The 23,581-nt window shown below is 26.8% G+C and overlaps 4 protein-coding genes and 1 long non-coding RNA gene across 7 annotated transcripts; 4 read left to right on the forward strand and 1 right to left on the reverse strand.

Moving 5' to 3' along the window:
• Positions 1–135: 135 nt before the first annotated feature.
• On the forward strand, positions 136–3,317 carry LOC140668282 (odorant receptor Or1-like). 3 transcript variants are annotated; one of them, XM_072897162.1, is made up of 6 exons: positions 136–234; positions 563–969; positions 1,603–1,938; positions 2,383–2,584; positions 2,848–3,003; positions 3,087–3,317. In XM_072897162.1, exons 1-6 carry the CDS (start codon positions 187–189, stop codon positions 3,132–3,134), a joined length of 1,197 nt encoding a protein of 398 aa, XP_072753263.1. In that variant the 5' UTR covers positions 136–186; the 3' UTR covers positions 3,135–3,317. The 3 variants fall into 3 exon arrangements, with proteins under 3 accessions (XP_072753263.1, XP_072753264.1, XP_072753265.1); XM_072897163.1 differs by having other exon boundaries at positions 152–234; positions 584–969; XM_072897164.1 differs by having other exon boundaries at positions 156–230; positions 584–969.
• On the reverse strand, positions 2,535–6,237 carry LOC140668295 (uncharacterized). The gene is made up of 4 exons (XR_012047156.1): positions 6,122–6,237; positions 3,817–3,997; positions 3,344–3,373; positions 2,535–2,892 (listed from the first exon to the last, which is right to left on the reverse strand). It is a non-coding gene; the product is annotated as an uncharacterized lncRNA (long non-coding RNA).
• Positions 4,495–6,649, forward strand: LOC140668292 (odorant receptor 46a-like). The gene is made up of 5 exons (XM_072897181.1): positions 4,495–4,805; positions 5,033–5,368; positions 5,766–5,967; positions 6,141–6,296; positions 6,521–6,649. Exons 1-5 carry the CDS (start codon positions 4,594–4,596, stop codon positions 6,566–6,568), a joined length of 954 nt encoding a protein of 317 aa, XP_072753282.1. The 5' UTR covers positions 4,495–4,593; the 3' UTR covers positions 6,569–6,649.
• A 420-nt stretch (positions 6,650–7,069) lies between these two features.
• On the forward strand, positions 7,070–13,671 carry LOC140668790 (uncharacterized). The gene is made up of 11 exons (XM_072898107.1): positions 7,070–7,838; positions 8,646–8,981; positions 9,279–9,480; positions 9,595–9,750; positions 10,044–10,099; positions 10,164–10,185; positions 11,193–11,602; positions 11,963–12,298; positions 12,774–12,975; positions 13,034–13,189; positions 13,440–13,671. Exons 1-11 carry the CDS (start codon positions 7,477–7,479, stop codon positions 13,485–13,487), a joined length of 2,286 nt encoding a protein of 761 aa, XP_072754208.1. The 5' UTR covers positions 7,070–7,476; the 3' UTR covers positions 13,488–13,671.
• A 777-nt stretch (positions 13,672–14,448) lies between these two features.
• On the forward strand, positions 14,449–22,526 carry LOC140668791 (uncharacterized). Its single transcript, XM_072898108.1, has 10 exons — positions 14,449–14,902; positions 15,263–15,598; positions 16,054–16,255; positions 16,314–16,469; positions 16,712–16,748; positions 18,185–18,587; positions 18,971–19,306; positions 19,735–19,936; positions 22,189–22,344; positions 22,437–22,526. Exons 1-10 carry the CDS (start codon positions 14,541–14,543, stop codon positions 22,491–22,493), a joined length of 2,247 nt encoding a protein of 748 aa, XP_072754209.1. The 5' UTR covers positions 14,449–14,540; the 3' UTR covers positions 22,494–22,526.
• The last annotated feature ends 1,055 nt before the right edge of the window (positions 22,527–23,581 follow it).

Consider the following 23,581-nt stretch of genomic DNA (forward strand, 5'->3'; position numbering starts at 1 on the left):
ATCATTGTGTGCCATGTAAAAAAAGAAAACGCATATTATTTTATAAAAGTATTATATTATTGATCGAAATATATTGCAAGAGTTCCGTATTACTATAATTACACGTCTACCGAATACAAAGAACAAAGTTAAACGGACAATTGAGTGAAGATAAAGAAAGTCACGTCGCTTGGCTATAGACATTGTATGATTCTTCGGAATTTTGTAAAATTGTTTCAAAAAATATCATTGTGTGTAAGATCAACAAGACTATTTGATATCTTTTATACGAATCAGTTATTTACATGCAAGAGTGATTTTAATTTATTAGAATATCTTTTTTTTTATTTATAAAATTTCATTTATTATAGAGTTGAAATAGATGTAAAGTAAAAAATTGTGAAGTGTAGTATTTTTATATAACATAAAAATTATATTTTTTAATATGATTTTTTTTAAAGCAATTCATTTATATAGGCACAAGATTTTAATTTTATATATTGTTTTTTCTTTTATAAAATTTTCTTAATAATTTTATATCACGTAGGATACGAATTGTAGGAATATAGTTAATACATTATAGGCATTTAATTTAATACAAAAGGAATCGAGTAATAAATTTCAAGAAATGCGAGTTATGCAAATTCCACTGAAAATTCTTACGGTGGCGGGATGTCGGCCACCAGTTTCCTGGTCCTCGTTCTGCAAACAAACAGTGTACAACGCATACACAATTTTCGTAAGTTTACTGTTGTTCACCTTTATGCTACCGCAATTCATGGACATCATCCTGAATGTCGCCAATCCTAACGAATTCACGGATACTCTTTACGTAATGCTGGCAATGATAATGGCTTGCTGCAAAATGTTCAGTCTGGTAATTAATCGTAAAAACATCGAGATATTAACCAATGCGTTAATCGAAAAACCATTTAAGCCAGTGGAATTAGATGAGATTAAGATTCGACAGAAATTCGACAGCATCATACAGTAAGCAATTGAAACATTTGCGTGTTACAGTAAATGTTATGTGTTTATATGTTCAAAGAAACATCTATACAGCATGTCCTAAAACACCTTCATATTCTTCACAGTCGGATTCTTTGAGCAATGAGTTTTTTGCAAACTTTGTGGAGTTAAAAGATTAACACAATTACATTTTCAGTTAATTTTATAGGTGGAGTTTACTTTAATAAAATTTTAATTTTAGGCATTTTTAGTTACAAAGGTATGTATGTAATGGGAAAAATTGAAAGTTTGCAAAAAAAATGATGACCTTTCTCGATATTTTCACTGAAGAAAAATCGTCTCCAAGCAATGGAATCAGAGAATCCGTTCTTAAAAAGATATATGGTGGTTTTAAGATAGCCTGTATTTAATTTTTATTGAGTTCTATAATTGCATAATACACTCAATATTATGTTTATTCAGAATCGACAAATATAGCAAGAAAATACAAAATACGATATTTTTAATTCAAGAAAAATAAATAAATAAAATATTTTTTTTTGTTATTTAAATAGAAAAAGTATATTCTTTTTTTTTAATGAAAGGAAGAAAATACAAAGTAAAGTACCACGTAAAGTATCGTAAATTACCCCAGTCCCCATAGTCATTTTGCAGGACCAATACTATAATATATACGGTTATGATCGAAGGCACGTGTGGGTGCATGACTCTAACATCCTTGTTCACGGACTTACGGAAAGGCGATTTAGCATACAGAGAGTGGATACCGTATGAGTATTCGTCCAATATAATGTATTATATCATTTACTTTCGTCAATTAATAAGCTTGACGGCTGCATCCGTTGTGAACGTTGCTTGCGACTGTCTGATCTGCGGATTGCTGCTGCATATTTATTGCCAGATCGAAATCTTGGAATGTCGGTTAAAGAAATGCTTACGCGATCAAGGCAATTTAAGCGAATGTGTATATCAACACAATCATATTTATAAGTCAGTTTTTCTATAGTATTATTTTATACACGAATATTTTACGCACGAATTAAATACACTTTTTTAATTAATCTAAAATATTATAATATTTAAAAATATTTAACTGTTCTATAGTATTTTTTCAAATTATTACATTATTATTTATCCATTTCTAAGACAAAGTATATCGAGAATTGATTAAGACTATGAAATTAAAACATAAACTATATGACAATAATTTATTAATATATGTATTTCTAAAATACTTTTTCTAATTGTAAATTAAAGTGCATGCTTTGATTTATAATCAAGCAACGCGATAGTATTGACACTAAGTGCATTAAAAAGACTGGATTTTAAAATATTAATTAAAATGAGATTATCTAGCTTAATCGGTTATTACTCATATCGTAAGTTTTGTAATGATAATTAAAAAAATTAACTAACAATATTTTTTTTTCATAGATTTGCGTACATGGTAAACGATAAGTTTAAGTTTATAATTGCTGTCCAGTTTATGGTAAGCACGCTAGTAGTGTGTTCGAATTTGTATCAACTGGCGAAGATAACAATAAGCGCGGAATATATTCCACTGATATTATATACATTCTGTATGACTTTTCAAATTCTTATTTATTGTTGGTATGGCAACGAAATAAAACTAAAGGTATTGATTAAATGCATAATTGCGTAAGCATTGAGCTTATCTTATCAAGGTATTTATGTGTGTAATAGCAAAATTATAGAAGATTGGAAGTTAATAATAAAATTACATATGCAAAATGTACAAATTAATTTCTAAAATGTTACATAATATTATATTATATACATTAATTATATATATTATATAACATTATTTTTTATTGCCATAATAAGAAACATTATACTATATTATCCCGATTTATGTTTATCTAACAACTTCCATTGCAGAGTAATCAATTATCAGCTGAGATTTTCGGAATGGACTGGATAAACCTAGACAAGAAAGTGAAAGAGAATCTTATAATGATTATGAATCGCTCTCTTAAACCCATCGAATTTTCTAGCGCACATATTCTTACGGTGAATCTAGAATCTTTTACAAAGGTCAGAAATAAATTTATTTCTATGACTATGACTGAAATAAACTGTATTCAATAACTTTATTTAAGAATTGACATCTTTTCTAGTTGCTTAAGACATCGTATTCAGCATATAGTATACTTCGTAGTATGTGAAAAAAGTAATATCTTTAAAAATAGAGAAAAGAAGAAAAATATTATAGTACTCCAAAGCACGCGGTGCGTGTCAAAGAATACTAAAAACAAGTGTAAAAAACTTGCAATGGTTGAGTTGTAGTCTCTTGCGCGATTGCATATCTTATATTATATATTGTATAAATAAAAAAAAATATTATTATATTTTTCTGTATTATATTTTTACTTACGTTTTTTTAGTAAAACGCTGCCTTTGATCGCTTAAAAATTTAAATATAATAACTGCGATTAAATGTATGTTGATCATAGTTAAATTTTATATTTATATTCAATATTAGTGTGACATACATTTCCAAAGAAATTGATAATTAGGATAATTTATAAATAAAACATAATTCTGTAGAGTATATATATATAGCGAAATTTTTATATGTAAATAAATACCAGAAAATAAAATATTCTTTTCATCATGGCAGTTGTAAATGTAAATACATTTTTCTAAAAGTATGCTTTATTAAACATGCATTATATATATAAATGCACATTTGTATATGTACTTATCTTCTTTCAGTAAATGTAAATATAGAAATACAGATATGAGGAGTAGACTAACTTGTAACTTGGTAACAGCACAAGACAATACTGAGAAAATATTGCCAGTAATAGTGAAATAAAATAATTTTTAGCAAATGTCATAAATTACCTTCATCAAGATTGCATGAAGACAAATGATCGACGATTAGTCTATAAGCCAAACAGAACTTATCCGTCTTCTCTTTTATATCTCGCTATATATATTTTGCGTTTTTGCCAGAACAAATATCGCATCATATTATTGTTGCATAAAATTTACATTCAACAAAAATTTCCGCCAACGATTCAATCTGAAATAAAAATGTTCTGTCGATAAATACAATATTACTAATTTCTATATTACGATAATTACATAACAATCAAATAGGGAATCATAAGAACGGAAAAATGTCATCTATAGACAGTGTCTATAGAAATCATAAGGAGTGGCTAGTCTTGCAGAAAATACTGTTCGCTATTACTTTTTACGCGACTAGAATTTATTTATATTTTCTATAAAACCTTTCTAAGTTTATATGTGCATTTTCAATGTCAAATAAGTTATAGCAAATTCTCGTTCTTTTTTATAGTTTTTAAATAATCTCTGATAAAAATAAATCTTCTCATAATTTAAAAGATTTTCTTCCGCTATATCTGGAATAATAGTTATTTTAAACAAATGTTAATTTTCGATAATTCTAGTGTTCAGAAGAAACTTGATATTGTTCGGCACGATAAAGTCGAAGATAGAGCTAAAAAGGACTTGTTAAAATTGACGCTCACACTTTTGACTTTGGCCGGATGTTGGCAGCCAGCATCATGGACATCTTTGTACAAGTACAGGCTTTACAACATTTATACGATAATTCTGATTTTTCTATTGTACACATTCACAATTTCTCAATTCATGGCCATTGTTCTAATTGTCGACAACCCTGAGGAATTTACTAACGTTCTGTACATGATGATGACTATGTTCGTCGCATCCTTTAAGATAGCCAGTATGTTAATAAACCGTAAGAACGTAGCGGACATTATTAATACTCTTACCGATAAACCGTTTAAACCAATAGTAACGAGCGAATTAAAAATTCGCCAAAATTTCGACAAAATGATACGGTAAATATTATTTAATTATTATTTTATTTTATTTTATTATTATTTTTAATAATATTTTTATTTTACTTTATTATTATTCATTTATATTTTTTAATATAAAAAGTTATTCAAAAACGTGTCAGCAAACTGTGTTCTCGAAATAAATCGATTACGTTCTTGGAAGAAAACGCAAAGAAAGTGATCGGGGATCAAAAGTTTCCTAAGAAATTTCAAAATTTATTTTATAGAAACAACACGTTCTACTGCTTCGTCCTGGTCGAGTCGACGTGCGTATGTATGGCCCTGACTTCTCTATTCACAAGCTTCAGAAGAGGGAATCTAACATACAAGGCATGGTTACCGTTCAATTATTCGTCCCCCGTGTTATTCTACCTCACGTACGCTCATCAATTGACAAGCATGGCAACGGGGGCCTTGGTCAACCTCGCTTGCGACTGCTTCATTTGCGGGCTCCTGATGCACGTTTGCTGCCAAATCGAGATATTGGAACACCGATTGAACAATAAGTCACATACTCGGGAAACCTTGCGCGATTGCGTATGTCACCACGACCTTATATTTGAGTTAGTTTTGTAATTTCGTAGTTTTATCTTTACGAATCATGAGCAAAGATCATGCAAATTCCTATAGAAACTATTCTAATTTATAATTCTTTCAATATTTAAAATTATCTCATATTAACTATTACGTTTTTGATATTATTTTTAATTTAATTTTTTTAATACATATTTTTTTGTGCAATTAACGTATTAATTCTTGAGATCAATTTCTTTGGAATACAGATTTTCTATTTCTAGTGTATTGTGAGAATTATAAGCTATACAAAAATAGAGTGCTTAACAGATAAATGTATAGTTTTGACAAAAAAATGAAAATTATTTTGATATATATGTATATCATGGAACATATGAATATCCTAATCATTTCTTACAAAGTATAGCTTATTTACTGAAATTGCAGCTTCGCCTCTGTGGTAAACGAAAGATTCGCAAAAATAATTGCTATTCAATTCATAACAAGCACGCTAGTGGTATGCTCTAATTTGTATCAACTGGCCCAGACAACACTGAGCGCAGAATATCTTCCACTATTATTATATACAATCTGCATGCTGATAGAAATTTTCATCTTCTGTTGGTTTGGAAATGAAGTTAAAATAAAGGTACACGCACACACATACATGTATATTTATATGTATTATCGAGATAATTAATATTTTACAAAAAATATTTTAATAATTTTTTGAAGATCTTGATTAATTACGACAATATAGTGCATAATTAATATTGCAATAATTAATATAAGTATTGTCTCACCATTGCTTCATATTTGTAGAGTCTCCAATTGACCGATCGTATTTTTGAAATGAATTGGCCAAAACTAAATAATAACTTCAAGAAAACTCTTCTAATGATTATGAATCGAGCAACGATACCCATTGAGTTTACTAGTGCCTATCTCTTTTCTATGAATCTCGAATCTTTTGTAGGGGTTAGTATTAAAAATTTATAATATTTGCGGCCAATTTAAACATTGCTCCGCGTGAGTTGTGTGCGTGTATGTGTTATTTCTTCGTTTTCTGTAACAATTTAATTATATGTAAAATAATTTTAAGTCATCACATTTGCATTATTACTAAAAACATTGATTATTTGATTTTGTAACTTATCAAAAATGTGTTTTAAAACAATTCTAAGTATACTTTACTATTGCAGTTACTTAGAACGTCATATTCTGCATATACGTTGTTGCAACGGATGTAAAACCAATGCAAAAAATAGCATATATGTGTGCAATATATGTTGAATATATAAATAGTATTTAATGTGTACAAATAACTGGCAAATTAAAATGAATAATAAAGTATGTAAAAAAAATAATTTGTTACAAAAGTGTACAGAACTACAATATAATAAAATATTAAATATCATATTTTTTAAATATTTCACGTATTAGTAAAGAAGTATTATATATCATGAAATAAGAAAGATACGTATATGCATAAAACAAGCTACTCATCATATTTATCCGTTCCAACATTATTTATTTTATTATGTATATGTAATATATGCCACATTTTGTAGAAACATAAATTGTAAATTAAAGTTAGCTTGCGTTTTCCGAGTTTATATTCAATTAAAAATACATACAGATTCCTAGAAAAAAAAAAACCTGATATAAGATCGAAGTGAAGTCACAGCGACAGTAATGAATAAAATATTTTGTAATGAATGTGCGTGTGTATGTACGCGGCTATATATCAAGATTTTATTATATATTTAAAATTTCCTTGAATTCTGTTTACAACCTACATCATAATATGTAGATACAGGATTGGACTTTTACGAGATGTTAGTTCGCGGAAAATATCGCTCCAAGTTTGCTATTACGATAATAATAATGTTTTATCGAAAAAAATGTAGAGTTGCAGAGGCTATAGATACTCCGTAGTTCTCGTGAAATTTCAACTAACTCATGATTAATGACAATTTTATTCCTCAATAGAGATCAAGAAATATTGAATATCAAAGAAAGTACAAAACTTTACAGCATTTTATCCGTTACTTAGTTGGCTATGGTTTGTAGAACTTATTTAAATAGTTAAAGTGATAGTGTACTTTTTGGCCAGAAAAGTCTCCATTTATTGGGAGATTATTTAAGGATTCTAAAAATGAGTGTGATGAAATTTACACTCGCGATTCTCACAATTGCTGGATGTTGGCGACCGTTCTCATGGACATCACTGATTAAGCACGCACTGTATAACGCTTACACATTATTGATAATAAGCTTCTTATATAGCTTTACGTTCACGCAATTTATGGATCTTATTCTAAATGTCACCAATCCTGACGATTTCGCCAGCACTTTATACACGATGTCGGCAATGTGCGTTGCATGCTACAAGATGTTCTGTTTGTGGGTGAATCACGAAAGTCTCGCAATATTAATTCAAGATCTTACTGCGGGTTTGTTTAAACCTTTCGTACCTGCCGAAATTGAAATTCGACGAAAATTCGACAAAATGATACAGTAAGCATATAAACATGTTGCTTGATCTCTAACAAATGTGTGTTAAAGTATAATGACATTCTGTAAGTGTAATAATAATAGATAATTAATAGATTTTTTAATAGATAATTTTGAATAAAATGTATAGTATATTAAAATCGTCAAAGCATTTTCTTCTAAAAATTCCTTGATAGATTCGATGTATTCTAAATATAATAAACTTTGTTAGTTTATTAGATATTTTTTGTGTTTACAAAATCGAACTATTTATATTTTATTATGTTCAGCAATTAATAATATTAATATTTATATTTAATATACAGAGTGTCTGGTAATTGGTGAAAAACCTGTTAATGGCAGATTGTTGAAATCATTTAAAGTCGATTTTTCCTCAGCGAAAATATCAAGAGACGTCATCATTTTTTGCAAGTTTCCAATTTTTATCATTATATATTTTTGTAATTAAGCCTTAAATTAAAATTCTATTACAATAAACTCTATCTGAAATTAACTGAAGAATGTAGTTTTGATAATTTTTCAACTTCAAAAAGTTTAGTTTGCGAAAAGTACCTTTTTTTCAATCGCTTATAATTCAGAAATTATTGATGCCTCGACATTTTCGCTGAGGAAAAATCGTCTCCAAATGACTCCAAGAATCTGCTATTAGCAGGATTTTCACAAATTACCGGACACGCTGTATATCATGTATTTAAAATATAAAAACTTTATATAATGAACTTCGTTCTTATACTGCAGTAAAACTTTGTCGTGTGAGCTGAAAAATGAAATAAGAGAGTGAAATAAAATTATATTCCTTACTATTTTCAGGACCTACGCAATGATCTATATAACCATGATCCTAATAACGTTCTTAAGTAATATCTTGCTATCATTACTGACAGACTTTAAGGAGAGAAAATTAACATTCAGGGAATGGATACCGTACAATTATTCATCGTACATGATATTTTGTCTCACATATACTCATCAATACTTGGGTATAGTCGCTTCGTGTATCGTTAATACGTCTTGTGATAGTCTTATTATTGGCCTGTTACTACATATATGCTGTCAGATAACTATCTTAAAAAGTCGCTTGAAAAATATCAGAAATGATCAAAGTATTTTACGCGACTGTGTACGTCATCATCGTCATATAATCAAGTTAGTCCTCTTAAGAATTTTATAAAACTTATATAATCATAAGATATTCTAATAATTAATCTTAATAATATATTTTAAAATAGACATTTTTTCGTTTACTTGAGATATCTTTTTAAATTTTAAGAGCTGTATAAAATTCCTGTTATATCTATATATCGAATTTTCATAATTTATTATTTATTACAATTTCAAATTTTTTATCTTGACTTCATTTTTTACTTTTAGAATTAAATGCAATAATTACTTTAACTTTCTACCTTTTAGATGCAACTAATTTTTAAACAATTTTGTCTGCAGATACGCACAGGCAACTAATGCGAGATTTACCAAGATAATTGCATTTCAATTTATAGTTAGTACATTCGTAATGTGTTCGACTTTGTATCAATTGACCACAATGGCATTAGGCTCATATTATATTTCAATAATTGCATATATGGTTTGCGTACTTGTACAAATTTTTATTTACTGTTGGTTTGGAAATAAACTCAAACTGACGGTACGTACGTGTAATATTACTAACTGTGTTACGGATAATTAAATCTTTATACACAAATATGGTATGGAATTAAAATTTCTCACTGTGTTAAAAGTTATTTTAATAAATTTATAGAGCCTTCAGCTGGTTGATAGTATCTTCGAACTCGAATGGATAACACTAGACAATAAAATAAAAAAAGGTCTCTTAATAATTATGAATCGCGCGATGATACCTATTGAATTTATCGCTGCAAATGTTTTTAATTTGAATCTAGAGTCTTTTGTAGGGGTTAGTATTAAATAAAACATCTAATTTTTCTAGCTATTAAGTTCTTTTTAATTTTTGTTTTGTCAATTTTTTCACTAATGTTTTTTTCTGAGAAACAAGAAAAATTAAGGAAGATTCATAGCTTGTATTAAATAAAATTAAAAATGCCATAATAAATTAATTTTCACATTACATTATCATGAGTAACATTTAGCATAGTCAAAATTATAGATCACAATAACTTAGGAATTCTGTTTATGAACTTTTATAAAGATTTTACGTGAATTTTGATATATTTACAATTATTTTTGCAGTTGCTTAAAACGTCATATTCTGCTTATAACTTGTTAGTACACATGCAGAAACAATAGCGTAAACTGTAAATTGTTTTCAGTGTAATGATATGATTATGTATAATCTGTTAAACCTATTAGTACATGTATAGAGATGTACCGCGTGAAATTTTAATAAATATTTGAAAAAATATATTGTTAAAGTTCTATATACAAAATCAAATATAAGTTTTTTGGCACAGTATTAAATTATAAGAATTGTATGCGCTTATTTTTTATTTTATGCACACAAGTATGTCAAAATACGAAATAACACTCTATTCTTTTTTCGACAATTTACTTTTTATTTTTAAATGTAGAATAATTAGAAGAAACTATAAAGAAGTCATATAGATAAAAAACAAAAATGTTGTTAAATCACTGTACCTACGGAAAATATAACGTCATATGAAGTTGGGTATTATTAATAATAAGTATTTCCACTTTTTTCCTTATTTTTCTTTTAATAGTTTATCATAACAGAAATATAACTTTTATTTGTATTATATAGAGCGTGAATTATCCTGCACAATTAATTATAATTTTATATATATGTATCTTTCATATGATTTTCCTTCGTCTCTTTATTTTACATAAAAACTTCTCTTGAAGTTGACTTCTAGATAGAATAATAATAAATAATATATTTTGCCATCGATATACCTTAATATGTGGAATATATTGTGGAGATAAATCGCATCTTGTGCTTTATTGATATTTTCCTTTGCAGAATTTATTTTCTTCCCTTTCTATTCTATAACTCCATTCTTTATATAAATGTTATATCAATAAAATACAAAAGTTATATATCAAGACCTTTAAGTTAATTGACATCAAAATTATCTTAGAGACAATTATCGTAGATATTAGGTAGATAGATAAATATGCAGGAGGGGAAAAAAAAATATTGCTGATGAAAGAACTGCCTTCACAGTTGAGGAATAGCATCACCAGTCTATAGACGATTCTATAAGTACATATACCCTCTTTCGAGATTATGCTTAGTGATCTCACTTTTCATGTAATAAAATTTCTATCAATTTAAAATTTTATTTTAAAGTCAATAAATATATTGCTTACAGATTACCAAAATAATATAAATACTATCAGAATTTAAAGCACACATTTTAAAGTTATATACAATTGTGTGTATATTTCTTAATTAAATTAAGAGTGGAAATGGAAGTTCTGAAATTGACATGTGTAATTGTTATGATCGCTGGATGTTTCCGACCGCTATCGTGGACATCTTTGTTTAAACGAACAGTTTATAATATCTACAGATTATACGTAATTAGTATGCTATTTTTTTTTTCACTGGCGCAATTTTTAGACATTATTAATAATGCTGATAATGCTGATGATATGACTAACACTTTGAATATGATGTTAACATCATCCGCTGCATGCTGTAAAATATTTATTATGTGGTTTCTTTATGAAAGAATTTTAAATTTAATTAATTGTCTTACTGAAGAACCGTTCGCACCATTGGACCCGGGTGAAATGGAAATTCGACAGCAATTTGATAGAATAACACGGTAAATATATCTTAATGAAAAAGTAATGATTAATTTCTATTTCACATGTTTTGATATTTTAGATTATTTCGTCTTAATTGATAGCTTTAAAAATACATTTAAGATTACAGCTCGATTTTTTTTTCAAGATTTGTTTTATCAAATTAAATCTGAAATATAAGAGAAATTATTTAAAAAATTGATATTTTAAATAACAAATAAATTATATCTTCTCTTATAGTTTATAAAATTTAATTGACACTACTGTGTTAATAGTGCATATTACCTATTTCATAACTTAAAAAAATTGTTCTAAGAGCTTTACACGAAAACTCTTACTAAAAGTAATACTAATATAAAAGTTTCTTTTTACCTTTCTAGTAATAATACATTACGTTACACACTCTTGATTGAAACGACAGTCTCATTCATCGCTTTGAGATCATTGTTGACTGATTTTAAACATAGAAGGTTAACATATAGGGAATGGGTACCGTATGATTATTCATCTTTTTTGCTATTTTGCTTTACATACGCTCAGCAAATGACAACTACTTTCCACGCCGCTATTGTGAACATTGCTTGCGATACTCTCTTATGTGGTTTCTTAGTGCATGTATGTTGCCAAATCGCAATATTAGAATATCGCCTGAACAAACTGACGAGAAATGAAATTACTCTGAGCTATTGCGTACGCCATCACGACTGGATTTATAAGTTAGTTACATTAAAGTCCGGAAAGATTGTTTATCAATTAGCATTGATATTATGTAAATTATTGATATATTGTAATAAAATTATATTTTTTTTCTTATTTTAATTTATTTATTATTTATTACATTCTTTGTACCATAAATTATGTACGTGTAAAAGAAAAAATAATATTTTAAGTAATATTAAAATATAATTAGATATAAATTTTTTTTAAATATGAATTATCGACTTCTATCATTATTACTTACATAATTTACTAAGTTAATATATAAATATATTAATCTTTCCATTAATCTCTCTTAGATATTTTATAATTTATTTGTATATAGTTATATGTATATTTGTTTGTAATTTGAAAAATTAAAATAAATAATAATAAGTAATAAAATAAATAATAAATTCACTTATCAATTATAGCACAAATTTTAGTGGTTTCATAAAGGTAACATGATATTTTAAAAGGGAAAATGAATTACAGGTTTGCGCGATTGGTGAATATAAGGTTTACATATATAATTGGATTTCAGTTCATGGCGAGTATGATAGTAATTTGCTCCAATTTCTATCAACTGACCAAGTCGCCTTTGAACGCAGACAGTATTTCATTAATTATGTACACGTCCAACATATTGACACAGATATTTATCTATTGCTGGTTTGGAAATAAAGTCAAAGTAAAGGTATGTCTAGTAAAATAAAGATCGTTAAATACAAATGTTTTATATCTTTTATCTATAGAGTATCCAAATCGCGGATAAAATATTTGAAATAAATTGGCCAATCTTGAATAATAATGCTAAAAAGGGCCTTTTGATAATGATGAAACGTTCGACAATACCCATCGAAATTTGTACCGCACATATCTTCACTTTGAATTTGGAATCCTTCGTAGGGGTTAGTATAGAAAAACTAATCTTTATGTACAATCTAATTGATTAATAACACCATACTATAGTTATTTCTGATTTAATTACTTTTAATTAAAGAAAATTGTGTTTATAAATAAATTTTACTTAAATTTAAAGAAAATAATTTTTGTAAGTGTGCTACGTATATAAATATATTATTATTATTATTATTACTTATACTTATTTATAAATATGAATATATTTATAATGGCCTCAAATATTTTTTATTATTTCAGTTGATTAAAACATCGTATTCCGCTTGTAATTTATTAATAAAAACATAAAAAGAAGAATAAGAATAGCGACACAAAATAAAATAAAACGTGCTTTTTATTTGGTAACCTATTTACAAAAAAAATACTGTAGTGTTTCAGTAATAATAATCATAAAAATTTATTGTGTTTAATATACACGTATATATATCTATCTAGTAATATATATGTATGTAATAAATATTAAAATATATATGTACGTATAGTTTTTACGATTTCTTTATATCATAAAAGTATTTTATATATACACATATTAAGTTTTTTTTAATAAAGTCGGGCGCCGAGTTCACATCAGTGCTAAATCACTGTACCTGCGGAAAATGTAACGTCAAATGAAATTGGGTATAACTAACAATAAGTGCTTTCTACTTTTTTTTTAGTTATTTTAGTAGTTTATTGTAAGAGAGATATAACTTTTATTTATATTATATAAAGCGTAAATTATCCTGCACATTTAATTGATTTTTCTTCGTGTCTTTATTTTGCGTAAAAACTTCTCTAAGTTGATTTCTAGATAGAATAATAATAAATAAGTTACTTTGTCATCGATATATCTTGAAGTGAAATATATTATGGAGATAAATCGCATCTTGTGCTTTATTGATATTTTCCTTTGAAAAATTTATTTTCTTCCCTTTCTATTCTATAATTTCATTCTTTATGTAAATGTTATATCAATAATATACTAAAGTTATATGTCAAAGTAGTCCTTTAAGCTAATTGACATCAAAATTATCTTAGAGACAGTTACCGTAGATATAGGTAGATAGATAAATATACAGGAGGGGAAAAAAAAAATATTGCTGATGAAAGAACTGCCTTCACAGTTAAGGAATAGCATCATCAGTCTACAGACTATATAAGTATACTCTCTTTCGAGATTATGCTACGTGATCTCACTTTTCATGCAATAGAGTTTCTATCAATTTAGAATTTTATTTTAAAGTCAATAAATATATTGTTTACAGATTACCAAAATAATATAAATACTATCAGAATTTAAAGCACACATTTCAAAATTATATACAATTGTGTGTATATCTCTTAATTAAATTAAGAGTGGAAATGCAAGTTCTGAAATTGACATGTGCAATTGTTATGATCGCTGGATGTTTCCGACCGCTATCGTGGACATCTTTGTTTAAACGAACAGTTTATAATATCTACAGATTATACGTAATTAGTATGCTATTTTTTTTTTCAATGGCGCAATTTTTAGACATTATTCTAAATGCTGATAATGCTGATGATATGACTGACACTTTGAATATGCTGTTAACATCATCTGCTGCATGCTATAAAGTATTTATCATGTGGTTCAATTATGAAAGAGTTTCAATTTTAATTAATTGTCTTACTAAAGAACCGTTCGCACCAATGGATCCAGGTGAAATGGAAATTCGACAGCAATTTGATAAAATGATACGGTAAATATATCTTAATGAAAAAGTAATGTCTAATTTCTATTTCACATATTTTGGTATTTTAGATTATTTTGTCTTAATTGATAGCTTTAAAAATACATTTAAGATTACAGCTCGATTTTTTTTTCAAGATTTGTTTTATCAATTAAAATCTGCGATATAAGAGAAATTATTTAAAAAATTGATATTTTAAATAACAAATAAATTATATCTTCTCTTATAGTTTATAAAATTTAATTGACACTACTGTGTTAATAGTGCATATTACCTATTTCATAACTTAAAAAAATTGTTCTAAGAGCTTTACACGAAAACTCTTACTAAAAGTAATACTAATATAAAAGTTTCTTTTTACCTTTCTAGTAATAATACATTACGTTACACACTCTTGATCGAAACGACATGCTCATTCATCGCTTCGACATCATTGTTGACTGATTTTAGACATAGAAGGTTAACGTATAGAGAATGGGTACCGTATGATTATTCATCTTTTTTGACATTTTGCTTTACATATGCTCAGCAAATGTCAACTACTTTCCACACCGCTACCGTGAACGTTGCTTGCGATACTCTCCTATGCGGTTTCTTAATGCATGTATGTTGCCAAATCGCGATATTAGAACATCGCCTAAACAAACTCACGAGAAATGAAATTACTCTGAGCTATTGCGTACGCCATCACGACTGGATTTATGAGTTAGTTATATTAAAATCCGGAAAAGTTATTTATCAATTAGCATTGATATTATGTGATTTATTGAACAATATTATAATAAAATTATATTTTTTTTCTTCTTTTAATTTATTTATTATTTATTATATTCTTTGTGCCATAAATTATGTACGTGTAAAAGGAAAAAAAATATTTTATGTAATATTAAAATATAATTAGATATAAATTTTTTTTAAATATGATTTATCGACTTCTATCATTATTACTTACATAATTTACTAAGTTAACAATATTAATATATTAATCTTTTCATTAATCTCTCTTAGATATTTTATAATTTTGTTTATAATTTAAAAAATTAAAATAAATAATATAATAAATAATAAAATAAATAATAAATTTACTTATCAATTATAGCACAAATTTTAGTGGTTTTATAAAGGTAACATGATATTTTAAAAGCAAAAATGAATTACAGGTTTGCGCGATTGGTGAATACAAGGTTTACATATATAATTGGATTTCAGTTTATGGCGAGTATGATGGTAATTTGCTCCAATTTGTATCAACTGACCAAGTCGCCTTTGAACGCAGACAGTATTCCATTAGTTATGTACACATCCTGCATGTTGACGCAGATATTTATCTATTGCTGGTTTGGAAATAAAGTCAAAGTAAAGGTATGTCAAGTAAAATAAAGATCGTTAAATATAAATGTTTTATATTATTTATCTATAGAGTATCCAACTCACGGATAAAATGTTTGAAATAAATTGGCCAATCTTGAATAATAATGCTAAAAAGGGCCTTTTGATAATGATGAAACGTTCGACAATACCCATCGAAATTTGTACCGCACATATCATCACTTTGAATTTGGAATCCTTCGTAGGGGTTAGTACAGAAAAACTAATCTTAATGTACAATCCAACTGATTAATAACACCATACTAATTATTTCTGATTTAATTACTTTTAATTAAAGAAAATTGTTTTTATAAATAGATTTTACTTAAATTTAAAGAAAATAATTTTTGTAAGTGTGCTACGTATATAAACATATTATTATTATCACTTATACTTATTTATAAATATAAACATATTTATAATGGCCTCAAATATTTTTTATTATTTCAGTTGATTAAAACATCGTATTCCGCTTGTAATTTATTAATAAAAACATAAAAAGAAGAATAAGAATAGCGACATAAGTGAAATAAAACGCGCTTTTTATTTAGTAACCTAATTACAAAAAAAATACTATTATGTTTCAGTAATAATAATCATAAAATTATTATTGATAATAATCTTATTGTGTTTAACATATATAGATATCTATCTATTATGTATAGTTTTTAATATTTGTTTATATTATAAAAGTATTTTTATATATAATAATAAATATATTAACTTTAATGTCAGCGTTTTATTGCCAATATATGTGTAGTATATATTATATACAAAATATATACATATATATATATATATATATAAAGTATCCGGTAATAATCGCCCCAACTCTCTAGGGCTGATAGAGCAAACTGAACATAAAAGTCCTCTACCAATTTGCAATTTTCGCAGTAATTATTAAAATATTAATTAAAACGTTCAGCATTTGCTGAGCGCTCATACGCTGAGCGTTTTTAATTAATAGTTTTTATTAATATATATATATATATATATATATTTTATATTCTCTGTATATAATATACCATAATTTCTCTGATGCAAAGCATAAAATATTTCAAATAACATATTCACGATTTTACTTAACACTTTTATAAATAAAATGATAAAAAAAATGTTGTGGAAAAAGAAGTCATACAATACTGTTTTTATATAAAAAAAAATACAATTGTTTAATTTCGTTATTCTGTGCATGCTTGTAATGTAATACCGAAAAGAATTAGAGATTATTATGTCTTCTAACTATTCTTTTCCCTACTTGTATAGTAATTTTATAAGTACATACGTACGTTTGATACGATTCTTTATCTTGCTTATGTTACGTAAATATCAGTACTGGGCAATATATTTACTTTTAGGTAATAGCAAAAATAAATAAAAATTTTGTCGTCGATATATCAAAAAGTGATGTACAATACATATCAAGAAATTATGAATATTCACATCTCATATTTTATTGATAACCCATGATAAATTTTATTGCTTTCTGTCTTTGATATTTTATATTGCTCTCGATTTGAGAGTCAATAATAGTAGAGCATACAAGACATTACATGTTCGATATGTAATAAAAATTGCATGTATAATATAGTCCTCCAGCTAATTCGTAAGAATTGGCTCGGAGATAATTACTAGGTATATCATAAAGATAGAAATACTAAATATGTAGAAGAGAAAAATTGAAATATTAACGAAAAATGCCGTCATTATCGGAGAACTTTCTAAGATTGTTGTGATTCCGTAGACAATAATTCCAAGTGAATTTTAAGTGCAGTCTCTCTTGTGAAATAATACTATTTGATCTCACTTTACGATAAAGATTCTATCAAACTATAGTGATCTCGTGAACAGTAAATATTATTTAAAAATGTTTTAAATTACTCAAACAGTACCAAAGTTTATAACACGCTACATAAACAAAAGCAATTGTATGTATCTTTTCTTTAATTAAAAAAGATTTAAAAATGCATGTTTTAAACTTGACATTTTTTATTGTTACATTTGTGGGATGCTTTCGACCGTTATCATGGACTTCATTGTTTAAACGTGCTGTTTACAATCTCTACAGATTATTTATAATTATCATTTTATATACTTTTGCATTTTTACAATTTATGGACATCGTTCTGAACGTTGACAATCCTGACGACTTCACTAACAATCTCTACATGATGTTAAATGTATCCGTTTCGGGATATAAGTTGCTGATCATGTGGATTAATTATACAAATATTGCAACATTAATTAAGAAACTTAACGAAGAGCCATTTAAACCACTGGATACAGGCGAACTGGAAATTCGTCAAAAATTTGATAAACTAATACGGTTTGATCTTAATTAAATATAATAATATTCAAATTTTTATTTAACAATAATTTTTTATATATCTGTATTTTGATTAAGTTGCAAATGGTATTATATATATATTTTTTTTTAAAGTATTTTTAAAATATTCATGAATGTATAATCATAGGTGAAAATTGTTTTATAAAAGCATGTGCTATTCAATTTATAATTAAATAAATTATATATTAATAAATAAAAAATATAATATTTAATTAGTATAGTTCTATCTATTATCACACTATCTATTATCTACCATCTACTATCATAGGAAAAATTTCTGACAAAAAAAGAGATATATTAAAAATGCTCCATATCAAAGTTTATTTTAAGATAATGAAAATATATCTTTAATTATTTTTTAGACTGAACACATTACGTTATACGATCCTGATCGAGACATCATGGTCATGTTCTGGTTTGACGTCATTGCTTGTCGATTTCAGGAGTAGAAGGTTAACATATAGAGAATGGGTACCATACGATTATTCGTCTTATATAGTATTTTGTATTACATATGCTCATCAATTTCTAAGCACATTCTACTGCGCTACTGTAAATGTCGCTTGCGATACTCTTATATGTGGCCTCTTAATGCATGTGTGCTGCCAAATCGAGATTTTGGAATATCGCATAAAAAACCTCATAAACAAGCAAGATACTTTGAGTTACTGTGTACATCATCACAACAGTATATTTCAGTTAGTTATTCCAATAATAATTGTTGAAAAAGACATTCATTATTTTATTCAAGATTTTCTGATATATTTAATAGTTGATGGCGAACAGTAATATAAGTTAAATTTTAAATTTTAATTGCGAATTTAAGGCTCTTAATATTTACAAACAAGTAACTAGAAACTTGGCGAATAAGAGCCAAATGTGGATGTTGATGAGTCGATTTCTCAGAAAATAATTTTTCTGCGAAATTGATAAGTATTTAAATTTTAAATCACAAGTTAAATTTTGTTTCTCAGCTATTGTGAAAAGTAAAAAAAATGTATAATTTATTATCAACTTATATCATTGTTCTTCTAAATAACTTCTTCTTTTATATGATAGAACGTGCATGGTTTTTGATTCAATATACAACTATTATGATATTATAAGAATATAAATTTAATTGTAGGTTTGCGAATTTAGTAAATACAAGATTCTCGCAAATTATCGGATTCCAGTTTATAACGAGTACATTGATAATATGTTCTAATTTGTTCCAACTGAGCAAATCGTCAATGAGTGCAGACAATATTGCGTTAATCATATATACATGCTGCATGTTGACACAAATATTTATTTATTGCTGGTTCGGAAACAAAGTCAAAGTAAAGGTATATATCTAATAAAATTGATTATTTTAAAATTTTGTGTGTAAAAAAGAAAAGAAATACGAAAAAATTTAATCAGCATTTGTACATAATATTCTTTTAGTATGTCCATTATTAAGTCATATTAAGCCATTATTAAGTATATTATAAATAAGTAAATTACATACATATAATAACGGCATTGTTAATCAGGGTGTCTACTCAAATCTAGTAAAAAATTTCCTGATTTTCCAGGTATTTTTTCAAAATTCCAAATAAAGAAAATATTCTCAAGATTTTTTAATATAACTTTCTCTAAAATACATTTTTTATTACATGCATTATTTAAGGTTTTTCATTCGTATGAAGGAAAAACACAGATCTTTTCAAATTTTAAGTGCTAGATTTGTAAATGTACTGAAAAACTGAATAACTTTCATAAGATGTATTTTTTACTTGCATAGAATTTTAATTTTTTTTATTAAAAATTTTCATTAAAAATTACAAAGAATATTCAATATTATTAAGATTTTACATTCAATTCATATTCATATTTAATATCACAGTTTATTCTAATTTTTTCCCGAGCCACTCTTTTAATAACCGGTATTATTTGTTTTATCAAAAATTTTAGAATTAATAAAAATAAAGCAAAAACTCTCAACAATTAATTAGTTTTCATGAAGTGACGCCAGCTTCACACACACTCAAATAGAATTGCACGAAATATATTATGCGACAATCGCGACACAAAATTAATTTCTGCTCATTTTCTCCTAATTCTTCATTAATACATCACTTCCCTCCCGCTCTCCTCACGTAATTCGATCACCGTTTCCGACGAATTCGCGATTATTATATACATTCTTGATACTCGCGGGTATCCGGTGACACGTAAATACTCCTCGAAATGTTACAAAATTCAAGACATTTGTCGATCGAGCAAATAGCCGAAAAAAAATACGCGTAAAAGGAACGGCGTATAAGATGGCGGCGAAACGACGAAGTTGTTGATCTCAAGGATCGTGAAACGCCGATTGCGACAAATGCTGCGGAACAAATCTATCTTGAGATTATGACTTCTAAATTTCGATCTACTCCCGATGTACGCTTGTCCGCGATGTTTGCCCATAATTGACGAAAACGATGACGCAGGACAACCTTGACTCGACTCGGCTCGGCTCGACCGACCTGCTCCGCAAACATTGTAAGAATGTGACTTTGAGACTGTCACGCGCCGAGTCGACCTTTGCAGCGATCATATGGTGAAGATGGCCTACGTGTTTACGGTATTACTGCGCGAGTGTGTTGCGTGTAGCAATGTTTTTTTTGGACGATGGTTTTTGCTCCGTAATACGCTTCGGGTTGTGTAGTACTTGTTACTTTCCTGTATTCTTTATTCCGCGACGAAATAATATAATAATTTTCCTCTATACAGAGAATATACATATAATAATAAAAATTAGAATATATATAATATTTATATCGTGTAGTATACCGACATATATATATATATATACAAGAAATTATATGATATTTTTATTCAATAATATTATATAATATGAATATTATATTTTTTTGAAGGAATATCTTCATTTAAATATTTCAATGCACAAACAAATACTTAATCGTTAAGAAATAATAGAACAAATCATTTTTATAGTATGTACATACATATATGCACAATTAATTTATTATAAGACAAGCAGAGATACGAGCATCTCATCTTGGTATATGTCCTGAATCTCGAAGATTTAATTTGTTTAATTAATATTCTAATAATTTTTACGCATAGAACTTTTTGTAGAACTATTATAAAATTTTTAAGCGCTTAAAATCTGATAAAAAATGCTAAAAAAATCGTCGTACAAAGTAAATGTAAACTTGGCGTCTCAGTTTGAGATCAATTTTTTTTATTTAATAGCTAGAATTATTTAATCCATCAAGAATCGAAAATTATTAAAAATAAAGCCAGAACTTTCAACAATTAATGAGTTTCCACGAAGTGAGATGCCAGTTTCACACACGGTTGATTTTACATATGAGAGTAAAATTATCCAAAAGAGAATTTTCGAAGAGACTCTTTGAATCCCATAAAATTTTATGACTTTCCTGATTTTTCCAGATACAAAAAAAATCCCTAAAAATTCCATGTTTTGCATGTTTTTCCAGGGGAGTAGACACCCTGTTAGTATAATATAAATATTTTTAACATATATATTTTACACAATCATAATACCCACAACAAAGAAAAAAAAATTTATATTGATTTATAGAGCATTCAATTAGCAGATAGTGTTTTTCAAGCGGATTGGCCGATGCTAAATAATAACATTAAAAAAGAGCTTCTTATAATTATGCAACGTGCGATAGTACCTATTGAATTTACTACTGCACATATCATTAGTTTGAATTTAGACTCTTTTGTAGCGGTTGGTATAAAAAATCTATCATATTATGTATTTGCACAGTTGACCTAATTAATGAAATCTCCACTTATTTTTATCATGTTTTATTATTCTAGTTACTTAAAACATCATACTCTGCTTATAATTTATTAGTACGAGTACAAGAAGAATAATATACGTAATCCGTCTACTGTTTCGAATGTAATTAATATTTTTGTAAATAAGTGCAATAAACTTATTGTTAATAACAATTTTAATATCTATTGAAGTTTTATATCCATAGTGTTCTTTAATATTACCAATTAAATACATAGTAATTTATTAACAAAAACATCAATACTTGCAGAAAAATACAATCTGTATAATGATGTTTATTTATAAACAATATTTCTAAAATAATAAGATAATATATATGTATATTCTAAGAAAAAGATAATTATAAATATATTTTTATCATTACAAAAAGATTATGAAAAAAATGTCCAGTAGTTGAGAGATACTCCGTCCGTCAATTTTTATTTTAATTCATATATAAAAAAAATTGATAATGTCTGAGTATATCGAGTGTGAGGTCTTGTATAAAACTACACATATATGCTTGATTAAATAAATTATATTATAACAATACTATAATATAAAAAAATATTATGTCAAATGCGATCCCTTTCTCCGGTATTTCAATATATGTTAGTAGTTTACTTGAATAGTCTACATATAAGGGATAACATAATTCCTTCTTTACATTCGATGTAAAATAGTGACTATAGAAAAATCAATATAGAACGAAGTGTACGATACCTTATCGAGTCAGAAAGATTGTATGATTGAAAAAAAATGAAGAATCTTATAGTGTATATATTTTTATCAAGATTTGATGAGAATATCTTTATTATACAATTCGAAGTAGACGAAAGAAGAATACCATTTCTCTATGTGTGCGCGTTATTAAGTTTGGACAATAATAAATATTTTGTAATTAAGTATAATCAAGTGTATAATAAAGAAGCTATTTAAAACTTTGAAAATAATAATGTATCGATAACATGCATCGGTCGAAAGACTATATCGTATCGTTGCTGTTTCTTGCGACAATAATATATTGTTGTCTTGCAGTAAATTCTAGATAAAATGTTTTTCTCTGGAAATCAAGAGACAGTATAGTTTTAGAATAAATTTATCCGACGTGAAAAAGTTATATCTTTCAAAGCACTAAATAAGAGTTGATTAAAAAATTTTCGTAAATTTAATGTAAGTTGTGTAG

Source organism: Anoplolepis gracilipes, chromosome 8 (assembly GCF_047496725.1).
Source record: "Anoplolepis gracilipes chromosome 8, ASM4749672v1, whole genome shotgun sequence".
In the NCBI taxonomy this organism is placed as follows: Eukaryota; Metazoa; Arthropoda; class Insecta; order Hymenoptera; family Formicidae; genus Anoplolepis; species Anoplolepis gracilipes.